Raw genomic sequence first — 12,543 nt, forward strand, 5'->3', positions numbered from 1 at the left:
AAGCTGCTTTTACACGATAGGTTTTCCACGGCAGCAAGCTGTATACAAAAATGAACCAAATGAAAGTGGGAATGTTTTTTGCAACCCCAAAACCCGAATCGAATGGATTTAGGAGGGGGCTCAACTTTTGCTGATGCGAATATTGCAAATATGAAATATTTGTCTATGATCTTTAATCTTTAACTTTAAGCTTAGCCTAGAATGATGGGAGGTACAATTAAATAACAAATTCATTAAAATGTGTATGTAATGTGATGTATAACTGCTCTCACAGAACAGCATACGTGTTATTTCGACTCAAATTTTCCTTGTCATTTATGAGGTTTTCTAGTATTAGAAAACGTGGGATCACGGTTCCAGCGACTCTCACGATCTCAGAGCTTTTAGAAATAGTTCTAGAAGAACCTGTGCTTCTTCTTCTTCTTTTCCCCCTCCGCTGGCGGCTGGGGATCCACAGACACCTGACGCTTGGGCATCAGAGGCGGAGGCACCTCCGCAGCCTGGCTTCCATTCGAATCCATTGGCGACAGTGGGCGCGGTGCCCGCAGGATGGACGTCAGGGGAGGAGGACTGGCTCCAGAGCCATTCAGAGCTGGGTGGGTCAACGACTGCTCTTGGCCATCCTCCTCGATGCGGTCCAGTCGCGAGCCGTGCACCGATGCTAGCTCCGAGGGGGTCTTCAGCTGACTGCCGCCCTCGTCACCGAACTCGCTGGCCATGCCCATGCCGATGGTGGCCCCCACCTTGGCGCTGGCCCGTTTGAAGTGATCGCTGAGCTTGATCTGCACCACGTTGATGAACATGGAGGTGAGCGCCAAGCCGAAGATCAGGTATATCATGCTGACCATCACATAGAAGGGATTGCTGGGCACCAGGTCGCCAAAGCCGATGGTGGACATTGAGATGAAGACGTAGTAGAAAGAGTCCAGCAATTCCCAGTCGGACTCCAGCATCACGTAGCCGGCAGTGCCCAGCAGGATGTAGGAGATGAGCAGCAGGGAGGCCACCGAAACGGGCAGATTGAACTCATCGTCCACTTCATAGGTCTCCGGGTATGGCGATGTGGGTGTCTCCGGGTGCGATGTGCCCAAAGACCTGCCCGCCTCGGCATCCGCCTGTGACTCGGCCTCTTCCTCCGCCGACTTGCCGAAGAACATGCTAGGCCGCCGCATGGCCATGTCGTAGACCGTATTGAAGCCGGTCATCGCGTCACGGATCTGCTGCTGTTTCCGGATGCGGCGGCAGGAGCGAGTGTAGTACACCCGGCGCACATAGGCCCACAGGAACTTGACGCAGCGCGTGAAGAGCTTGCCCAGATCGGCCAACACGATCAGGAACATGGGAATGCCGATGATCGCATAGATGATAGTCAGGGACCGTCCCAGCTTTGTCTTGGGTGTTATGTGGCCGTAACCTGCGGAAGAGCGAAAGAAGAACATTAGTTTTATTCGCTCAGATGAATATCTGGGAAGACTACTATATGTACTAGAATTCTCTATGGATCTATGCTGTTAAAGGATTGCAAGGAAGGGATCGCGATATTCCCCCGCATCCGAGGACCCCCGTTACCTATGGTCGTGATTACGGTCCAACAGAAGATAAAGCAATTGACAAAGTTCCAGGACTTCTGGCCCGGATACCGACGCAGTCCCATCTCGGCCAGCGTATTCAGCTCATCCTCGAATTTTCTCAGCTTCTGACGGGCCATAGACTTCCAGTCATCCTCTCTGGCAAAGATAAAGCAAAAGGGTTCACCACTGACTACTGACCACTGGAGGAATAGGGTAGGATCCGTGGTTTCAGTACCTCATGTTGTGGCTGACGGTCCACAGGTTGTCGATGAAATCGCGCTTGACCTTGCGCACCTCGCACTTGTAGATGTTCTCGGAGGCCCCCTCCGTGTAGCGGAACATAAGGCCACCGAAGCCCAGCAGGAGGGCCAGGCAAATGCAGTGCGAGATGCAGGTGTTTCGCAGGCATCGCAGCTCCTCCATGCGCCGCGGGTAGTCCATCTTGAGGCGTCGCCACTCGTGCCGTGCCTCCAGCCAGAAGTGGGACACAAACGGACGGGAAATTATATTGTCGGGCAGCGGTTCTGTAGCCAAATCTTTCACGACACTGCTTTCCACGTTGTCCACCTTCTGCTTTCGCTTGAACAGATTCCGCAGGCGTTGCAGGAACGTCGCTTTGGGTTCCACTTTCGAAATGGTGTCTTCGGTTGTGGACAATTCTGGCTGGCCAGGTTCTGCTGGGGGCTCATCCGATTTGGTTGGGACATCGAGTTGTTCCGCTTCCTTGCCCCTTTCCAGGCTGGCGGATCGCTTGGATCTCAGTGGCCTCTCAAGGCTGCAGCTGCGTTTGCCCTCCACCTTGCGTCCCGGCTCGAGCTCGGCCAGACGCAGGCTAGCAGTCCTTCGCACACCCTCACCCGCCAGGCTCTGGGCCAAGGCTGCCTCCGCCTTGGCCGCTCTCTCCGCCGCCTCCATGTACTTCTGCATCAGCTCCGACTGCTGTTCCGCCTCCGAGGGTCGCGCCCTGTAGGAGTCTGTCTGGGATTCCCCCACTTCGACATATTCGTGCTTGCGACTGATCTCCGCCCGCTGCTCGGGGGTCTTGGAGCGCCGTTGAGGTCGTACCGGCGACAGGGAGTTGTTTCGACTGACGGTACGACGATCCTCCGGTTTTGGGAGGGCTGACGGTGGCGGAGGTGGAGCTCCTCGAATGGGGGCAGCCACATAGCTCTGTGGCGGCTTTATGGGTCTTCGCGTGGGTATCTCCTCTACGGCATCCGCTTCGGAAGAGCTGAACTGCGTGGAGGATTCCTCATAGCCGCTGCTACGGTTCCGACTGCGTACCTTTGGCGTCTCGTGCCGCTGAAGGCGCAGACTGTGGATGAGCCGGCGACGCTCTTCCTCGTCCTGTGGCAGCTGGATGCGATCGCTGAGCTTGCGGTAGTTTTGGAGCAGTCGCTTCCGCTCCTCGTTGTCCAGCTGCTGGCGATGGCGCTGCTTGTGCTCCCGCTTCTCTCGCTCGAAGAGCCTTTTCTCGGCCTCGAAGCGCCTGCGCTCGTCCTCGAACCGTTGCAAGTTCTGCTCCAGTCGGCTGAGCGTATCGTTGTGGCCACCACTGGCGGGGCTCGGCTGCGGGTTTGCTATGGGGGTGTAGGAGCTGCCCGTGGTCAGCTCGCTCTCGCTGGACTCCTCCTTGTGGCGGGGCGAGGACAGGCTGCGATGCTTGATAAGCTGCACGGCGTCCGGACTGCTCAGCTTTTCTGCCTCGCGGGGCTGCGATTGGCTTCTGCTCGCGGCACTGGCAAATGTCTTGTCCCTCCGACGCAGGATCTTGCTCTCGTGTGCGGACAGAGTGCCCGGCGGACGTATCTGCATGCGCACCATCTGCGGTGAGGGATCAGGACCAGGACCAGGACCAGGACCATCATCCTCCCCCTCTCCCTCCCCCACCCGCTGGTGCTGTGTAATGGGTGTCTGCTCGCGCTGGCTCCGTCCCAAGCGGCGACGGTGGCGCTGGTGCTGCCTGGCCTCGACAGATGCTGCGGCTGCCTGCCCCAAGTCCATATCCATGTCCAGTGTGCTACTTTCTCGTTCTATCTTTGGGCTAGCTCTCGCTCATGTCGTCTATTTATAACTGGTTCATATTTTCATTTTCCCCATCCAAAGCAATACGAAATTCTCGATGTAATTATATCACTTTCGGGGTGCAATTTCTTTTTATAGTGCCTCAACGGATCGTTCGTGTACACTTGATCCGCGTAACGGAAATTGCTGCAACTGTAAATTAATTTGGAATTGCTCGATATCTTTTCTAGGTACACATACATATAAGAATGTATCTATACGGATGATAGATGTTCTAGAATCGTCACTTTTCTCGTACACTGGCCGCACAGACTCGACCACGTCTGGTATCGCACTGCTGAGAGCATGTGGAAGACTCAAAATCTTCAAATTGTTTATATATATTGTCTATATTTTTGGTTGGTTGCCACAACAGCTGTTTGGCTTTATGTGAATTGTGAATATATGAATTCCTGTCTCTCTAAATATTCTCTCTCTGAATAGAAAAGTAAAATTTTGTCCACTTATTCGCTCAGCGTCCGAATTTTGTGGAAATATTTCGTAATAAGGTATACTTTTGAAATTACTCTATATATTCAAATATAACTCCTTTAAAAAAAAACGAGGGGGAACGTTGTGAGTTGCTGCGGACACCGCAACTCTACAGTTATACCCGATACTAAGTCAGTATGGCTCTCCTCCGGCAGACGCCGCTAATATTAAACGACACGACAAAGAGAGAGACAGAAAATCAGTCTGAGCGTGACGTCGGGGGCTGCGTAGCCACTGCAAATTGATTTGTTCCTTTTGGCTATAAAAATGATCTGATCTGATCCAGATTCAGCAATCTGATAGATATGGTCAATATCTATGATTCTGCGTTTTTAGTTTTCTCGTATCCTCAATATTGTGGATGCAACAGATTTTCGTCCTTTGTGGGGGCGGAAGGGGGTGGGGCGAAATTTTGAGATATAAGTTTTATAGTGAGATCTAACAGGAGTGCGGATACCAAATTTGGTTACTCTAGCCTTAATAGTCTCTGAGATTTGTGAATATCCCCAGGTTTTCATCCTTTGCGGGGGCGGAAGGGGGTTTGGCGAAATTTTGAAACAAACTCGTCTCGGTCCGATATATTAGGAGTGTGGATACCAAATTTGGTTGCTCTAGCTTTATAGTCCCTGAGATCTAGGCGCTAATGTTTTACTCTAAGCAAAGCCGGCTATGCTACGTGTGTGTTAGAGAGAGACAGGGCGAGAAAAAATTAAATTGTTTTCTTGATTCTGGCTATGATACTTATACGATCTGGTTCAGATTTTGCACTCTAGAAGATATAGTCATCTTCTACGATTCTGCGTTTTTAGTTTTCTCGTATCGTTGAAATTGTGGGTGCCACAGATTTTCGCCCTTTGTGGGGGCGGAAGTGGGCGGGGCAAAGTTTTGAAATATTCTTGTAGCAGTGACATATCACAGAAGTCTGGATCCAAAACATCGTTGCTCTCGCTCTTATAGTCTTTGAGCACTAGGCGCTGAAGGGGACGGACAGACGGACGGACGGACAGACGGACAGACGGACATACAGACATGGCTCAATCGACTCGGCTATTGATGCTGATCAAGAATATATATACTTTATGGGGTCGGAAACGATTCCTTTTGGACGTTACACACATCCACTTTTACCACAAATCTAATATACCCCAATACTCATTTTGAGTATCGGGTATAAAAAACAGAACCAAATACCATAAGCCAATTGATATTAGACTGCCAAGCAGGCAGCTATGAAACCATTAAAGTTGTTTGCTATGAAACTATTTGGCCTGGCTGCCATGGCAACAATAAAGGTGGTTGCTTGCTAGGACACTCTTCTGGCTGATATGAAACCTGTTGCGCGCACATCAATAATACATTTTCAAGTGGCGCCACTTAAGTTATTTCGTCCCACAGAGAGCGCATGGAAAAAAGTGACGTGCAACGAATTCAAATTAGAGACGTTACCAATAACAATTTAATTTTTTCGTTCATGAACAACTTTTAATAGTTAAACCCAATTCAATTAATCAAGCAGTTTACATAACATATTTCACTAAATCAAAGCAATAAATTTCCTTAATACAAGAGAATGAAGGGATCCAGTAATGGCGGAAGGTCGTGCCCCACTCTCCGAGTGTGCACACCCCGGGGGACATAATGTATCCGATTTATCTATGCGCTCAACTCATTCGATTTCTTCTGAATTCTCAGCGATTTGTTTAGAATGTCAAACTTTTGTTTTGCATGGGGGTTTCCTTCCGTTTTTCTTTCGTAAACTATATTTTGCTGATTTTTCGTGGCGATTAAAACGAAAGTGCTACAAATATTGAGTAATATTTTCCATGAAATGCGAATTCATGTTCGATCAGTACCACTTGTGACGTCACTGTAGCCATATAGTAGCACATTTCGCCACTCGGTGGTATCGAAATAAAATTAATTTTCTGCTGATTTTCATCAGATACTTTCCAGAGAACGCCCCTCTCGCAACGCCCAACTGGTTGATGACGGATCGTATTCGCTTTTATGGAATTTCGCTGGGCATCAGTGTTTGTTTATTATTCGCAATTTCATTCAACATTTCTGCCTTCGTGATTTGTTTTCCCAGTTGAGCATGCACCATAATCGAGATTCTGTTTGGCATTTGCCGGGCCCGAGTGGCAAAGTCCCACAAAGCGCTATTTTAATCGGAGCAGCAACAGCTTTACGATTCCCAGACATATATATGTATATTGATTTTTATTCGAAATTATGAAGTGTGTTTGCCTGCTTATTGATTACTTCAGAGAAGGGGGTGTTTACATCCCCTGAAGATCGATCTGATTGTAGTTTTCAGACATTTCCCATTCACGAAACATCTTTCAGCATCAGATGCATATATTTCACGCTGAGTCAGAGGTACCAGGTTGGGTAATACTCGTATGTACCTATATGACATTCGTGTGCCTAAAAATACACAAATATTTCGAGCAGCGGTTCTCACGTGTGCCACGGGGCGTATGATAAAAATCTATACGACTTTACGACGATGAAGAGGACTTTCCACAGACAAGTTTTGTTTACATTTTGTGCCAATTTTGACAACTTGATTACACTCGGAACACTCATAGTATTCGCAATTTCGGTTCACTCCATCCCCTGTCATCGTTGAGGGGCGAAAATGACTGTGAATTTGTGTTAATTGCTTTTGCGGCAATGTGGGTGGAAAGTGTTTTCCACACTTGCAGATTTATAATTTGTCTCTTCTTTTTTTGGAAACTTGTCAAGAGCGGAACACAAACTGGCAGATTTATTCACTCGAAATAAATATTTCACCGAACGAGAAAGAAACAAGCCGGAAAACAGGAGGACAATAAAGTCGAGCCACGAAGCATGTCGATCGAATAAAAGGTGCCATTAAATCATTAACTAACCGCCACATGAATACATATTAAGCGTAATGCCCCCCGCCCCCCTTGGCGGAATATTTATTCGGAATATCTGCGCGGACAAAATACTTTAATTTTCTTGGTATATTTATGAGCGGGAAAGCGCGTTCCGAAATTAAAAGTGAAATTAAAATAAAATGTAATTAAGAGTGTGTAAGGAGACGGAGATTCGGGGAAATTCTTGTATAAGGTGTGGGCTATTTATAAGTCCCAATTAAGAGCGATGACAATTTTCCAAAGAATTCCGCACCACCGCCGCCACAAGAGCCTCTCTAGAGAGATCTCATAACTGTCTGCGGCAGAAGAGACACAAATTTGTTATCTCACATCGCCAAAAAAACATTCGAAACTATTTCCAACTTTTGTGTCACAGATTTCGAGCGCTTAATGAAGAGGAATACATACATATACCCGCACATAAATAAATAGATTCTTTGCGTGGGCGTTTGTGCACCTACAATGCCCTTGTAGCCGCAAGTGCCCCACACCCCCACTACACCTACCCCTACCCCTACCACTCACCTATGGTCGTGTAGATGGTGCAGCTGTAGACCATCGCGTTCCAGAAGGACCAGGGATCCGTTTTCTCCGCCATTCCGTTCCGCAGGAGCGACTCGACAACGGACGGATGGTTGTTCATGATGCGCAGCACTTGGCTGTCAAAGTCAGTCTTGGACAGCTGAAAATAGCCAAGTTAACTCTATCTATCTTGTTGAGGGGGGATATAAAGCATCTCTTACCGTGTTCAGCTGTGTATTCCTTGTCATTTCACGCATTTCCTCGAAGAACTGCTTCTGCAGTCCCTGCAATTCCAGTTTCTCGAGAGTTCCCTGTCGCACTGCAATAAACAGATTTGACAGAGCTTTAGACACAAGTTTAAGGCGGCCTTGACCCCTGCGGGAAGGCCGAATGAATGTACTTTGCCGTCGCAATCGCTGTGGTCGATTGGAAATTGGCAGCACTGCCAAAACAGCACTTTCAGCAGTAAATCAGAAGGATTTTCCACTCGAGATGGGAGTCCCGCCTGACTGGGAGTCAATGGCATTCCAGAAAACAGAATGCGGAGCATAGCATGTTTCCCATTCGGTCACTGGTCGAAGGTGGGGCTCCTATTTGGGACTTCTCCATCCGCCTGTTAATCATCTTCAATTGGATGTCTGACTTGTTTATACGATACGATACACCTCCCCGCTCTCCTCTGTGATTCACTCGATTGTATGCAATCTAATTGATTGCTCCCTCACCTGCTTCAACGACGAGCGCAGGTACAGATACAGATACAATTTCGAGGCGTTGAGCAGGCCAATTTGATGGGGGCTTGTTTTATGATTACAGTACAGCGGAATCATTCAACATGTGTGCTGGTCTGGCAACTGTTTGCTGTTCTCCAAACAATTGAATTGCCAAGAGCTTGATAAGCAAACAAAGACGTTTAGTGCACTCTTACTTCCGGACCGGATCGGGATCGCGATTGCGATCGGATAACTGCAGGGGGATTCCTAATGGGATCAACATGATGATGATGATGATGATGATGATGATGATGATGATGATTATATTCTCACCTTCGACTGCTTGGAAGATCAGGGCACCGCCCACGCTGTAGAGTGCGAGGACGAATATGAGGAACATGTGGGTGAACCAGCTCCTGGACCACCTGCTGAACTTGTTGTAGAGCCCGTAGGTGAACTTCTCGCCGAAACTCATGCCGGACTTGGTGAGATCGAGAAATCCTTCGTATCCCTTGGTCATAAAGTTGCCGGATCCAAACGGATTCGCCACTGGCGGCCAGTACGGACCGTTGCCCGTGTAGTTTGACTGCGAGGTGTACGGCGGCTGGCCGGTGGGCGGCATAGATCCCACGGACATGCCCATTGCTGACCCGCTGTTCAGATTGTGGATATTTATCCGCGGTGGTCTGTGAGCCCTTCGCGACGCTGGCGGTGTGCTGGGTGTGGGGCTCTGTGTCTGAGACATTTTCTACAGATGAGATGGGTTCAAACTCTTCCTATGGTTATACTATTTATGTGATTTATGATTTATGAATCGTTGGTTTGGGTTTGGTTTTGCACTCTCAAATCATTTCACAGTTTCGGTCACTCTTGCTGATAGAATTATTCCATCTATATGTATTTATATATTTTGTATTATTTTTAAGATTATAAGTAGAATTGCCGTCGCGATTCTTGGGCGCCGCGCATTTATTTATTCTCTTTTTATTTTGAAGGCGGCTACCGCTTCCGTCCGACTGGTTCTTGAATTCAATGGGGACTGAAGCGAGCATTCGGCCAACATTAGTGTCGTGTTTGGGGCTGGCTACTGCCTGCTGGCTGCTGGCTGCTAGCTGCTGGCTGCTCTGGGGATATGTGTGTCCGACAATGACGACATCGGGCCAGTCGTGAGCTCACTCGGAGAGGAGAGTCTTCTGGCCAGGGAAATCGCCGTCTTAGCTGCTGACTGATCTCCACATGGGGGCTGGGGGCAGTCGTTTTTTTGGCCCGCGCTGATTGTATTATAATTGAGGCTGGAGATCCGACTGAGCCACCATCGGGCTGGAAGCTGCTGCAAGTAAGTAACGTGCTTTCCATTCTTAAATGCGTAGTTCAAGCGCCACTTAGTCGGACACAGACGTACACATGTACCGATGTATAAAATAAAATAAGATCCATATACTAGTGTTATTTATACAAATGTTTTCTCATTCGCATTTGCTTGGCCTGACACTAATGAATTTAACATTTTTCCCCCCATAATTTATCATCTTCGAGACTTTTTCTCGCGCTTTTTATACCCGATACTCAAAATGAGTATTGGGGTATATTAGATTTGTGGTAAAAGTGGATGTGTGTAACGTCCAAAAGGAATCGTTTCCGACCCCATAAAGTATATATATTCTTGATCAGCATTAATAGCCGAGTCGATTGAGCCATGTCTGTCTGTCCGTCTGTCCGTCTGTCCGTCCCCTTCAGCGCCTAGTGCTCAAAGACTATAAGAGCGAGATGTTTTGGATCCAGACTTCTGTGATATGTCACTGCTACAAGAATATTTCAAAACTTTGCCCCGCCCACTTCCGCCCCCACAAAGGGCGAAAATCTGTGGCATCCACAATTTCGACGATGCGAGAAAACTATAAACGCAGAATCGTAGAAGATGACTATATCTTCTAGAGTGCAAAATCTGAACCAGATCGTATAATTATTACAGCCAGAATCAAGAAAACAATTTAATTTTTTCTCGCCCTGTCTCTCTCTAACACACACGTAGCATAGCCGGCGTTGCTTAGAGTAAAACATTAGCGCCTAGATCTCAGGGACTATAAAGCTAGAGCAACCAAATTTGGTATCCACACTCCTAATATATCGGACCGAGACGAGTTTGTTTCAAAATTTCGCCACACCCCCTTCCGCCCCCGCAAAGGATGAAAACCTGGGGATATTCACAAATCTCAGAGACTATTAAGGCTAGAGTAACCAAATTTGGTATCCGCACTCCTGTTAGATCTCACTATAAAACGTATATCTCAAAATTTCGCCCCACCCCCTTCCGCCCCCACAAAGGACGAAAATCTGTTGCATCCACAATATTGCACATTCGAGAAAACTAAAAACGCAGAATCATAGATATTGACCATATCTATCAGATTGCTGAATCTGGATCAGATCAGATCATTTTTATAGCCAAAAGGAACAAATCAATTTGCACTGGCTACGCAGCCCCCGACGTCACGCTCAGACTGATTTTCTGTCTCTCTCTTTGTCGTGTCGTTTAATATTAGCGGCGTCTGCCGGAGGAGAGCCATACAGACTTAGTATCGGGTATAACTGTAGAGTTGCGGTGTCCGCAGCAACTCACAACGTTCCCCCTCGTTGTTTTTTGTTTTGTTTCCCAAAAACTTTGCATAAATTTAAGCCACCAACTGTGGTTCGTAGACGAATGGACCCATGGAAGGGTTACTCACATGTTCGTTTGCGTTTTCGGAGAATTCTTTGTAATACTTAAATTTGGCCGCTGTCATTTGGCCAACAGTTTTCTGAGAAATGGGAACACTCAAGAAGTGGTCAGATTAAAAATTAAAAATTAAGCGAATGAGAAAGTGATCTAATTTGCAGGCCAAGCAAATGTATAAAAAGCCAGTAATTCGGTATTTTTATTGGGATCAATCATCATAGAAAACATTTGAAATATTTCCAAAATTTCTAATATTTAGACTATGCCAAGACAAATAATATTTTAATTTTTTCTCTCTTCTGGCAATTTGTTTGCTTTTATTCAGCACATTTCTGTTGTTTCTTTGCAAATGAATAATTGGGCAGTTTATCAAGAGCAGCTGTTCCCTGTGCTTGCGAAATAAGCCTCGTGGTGTTGCATATGTATCTACATAGGTATCTGGAAACTGGGAGTTTACTTTGAGATGTCTAGACAAAGAGTGGTAGGACCAGGACCCACGTGGAGCCACTCAGCTTTTTCAGTAGTTTGCGGATGATGAGTTCCCAGAGTTCATGACAAGTCAGTTGGATGGCATCGATGCAAGACTGTGTCACATTGAAGATCTATTCTCGGTCCTAAGTGAAAGGTAATTCCAGACTATTTCAGCTCTAGGACACAAAGATCTCTACTAGCTCATGGACCCCTTAATACACTTCATAAGCTGGTGCTGCAACTCCTCCGACCCTATATTGGCATGGATCAATTGTGGGGCATGGTAAAAACCAATGTCACTACTCTCAGCAACGATCAGGAAGGCCGGGAACTCGTCCAGCTCTATCTTACAACATTCTGCGGCAGCCTCGCGATTGATCATAGAGGACAAGCGAGCATGCAAATCATCTGCATGGTGCTGCTGTGTTACGTCCCAGCCATAAAGAATGAAGTGCTCATTGAATATCTGCTGGATGTTTTCGTCTTTCATCACTTGGCTGCAAAAAATATTGCACATAATACTGTACCCATTGTACATGAATATGGCCAGCACCTTCCTCTGAAAAAGAACCAATAAGAACTTATTCAATAGTTCTTTAATGGAAAGATACGGAATTCAAACCTCTTCAAATGGCTTCACCAAGATCTCATTCAGGGCATTCTCCATTTCGCCCACATCAAAATTGGGATAGGGTTCGCCAAACTTTAGGTTGTAGTTCGATATGAACTGAACGATCCCATCCATCTCATTGTGAGGATAATTGTATATAAGACTCCTGCGCCGAAAGGAAGAGTCCTCGAGTCCATCACTATATCATACCATGGATGCACTAATTTCTTACGAGTATTGAACTTTAGGAACTTAAATTGTTTATCTAAATATTACAGCTTAACAGAACTATGGATACCAGGCAATCAAAAATGTTGATAGGTTGTTTATTCCATTTATTCACTTTCAAACAATTTGCTTTTGGGCGCTCAAGTTTGGTGGGACCTAATCCACAATGTCCTTTTTCAGCTCAACAATGTCCCTACTCCCTTACGTTTCTTAGGAGTACTAAAGTACCCAATCTTGTAGAAACTTGGTC

At 46.8% G+C, this 12,543-nt stretch overlaps 1 protein-coding gene across 4 annotated transcripts; it reads right to left on the reverse strand.

Moving 5' to 3' along the window:
• Positions 1-131: 131 nt before the first annotated feature.
• LOC108159324 (potassium channel subfamily K member 18) lies at positions 132-9,322 on the reverse strand. 4 transcript variants are annotated; one of them, XM_017292517.2, is made up of 4 exons: positions 3,837-3,932; positions 1,807-3,782; positions 1,570-1,727; positions 132-1,414 (listed from the first exon to the last, which is right to left on the reverse strand). In XM_017292517.2, the coding sequence occupies exons 2-4, from the start codon at positions 3,579-3,581 to the stop codon at positions 396-398; spliced, it is 2,952 nt and encodes a 983-aa protein (XP_017148006.1). In that variant the 5' UTR covers positions 3,582-3,782; positions 3,837-3,932; the 3' UTR covers positions 132-395. The 4 variants fall into 4 exon arrangements, with proteins under 4 accessions (XP_017148006.1, XP_017148007.1, XP_017148005.1 ...); XM_017292518.2 differs by having other exon boundaries at positions 1,807-3,788; positions 3,837-3,906; XM_033391647.1 differs by lacking the exons at positions 1,570-1,727; positions 1,807-3,782; positions 3,837-3,932 and adding exons at positions 7,559-7,715; positions 7,777-7,874; positions 8,602-9,322 and having other exon boundaries at positions 138-1,414.
• Positions 9,323-12,543: the final 3,221 nt, after the last annotated feature.

Source organism: Drosophila miranda, chromosome 3, assembly GCF_003369915.1.
Source record: "Drosophila miranda strain MSH22 chromosome 3, D.miranda_PacBio2.1, whole genome shotgun sequence".
Lineage (NCBI taxonomy): Eukaryota > Metazoa > Arthropoda > Insecta > Diptera > Drosophilidae > Drosophila > Drosophila miranda.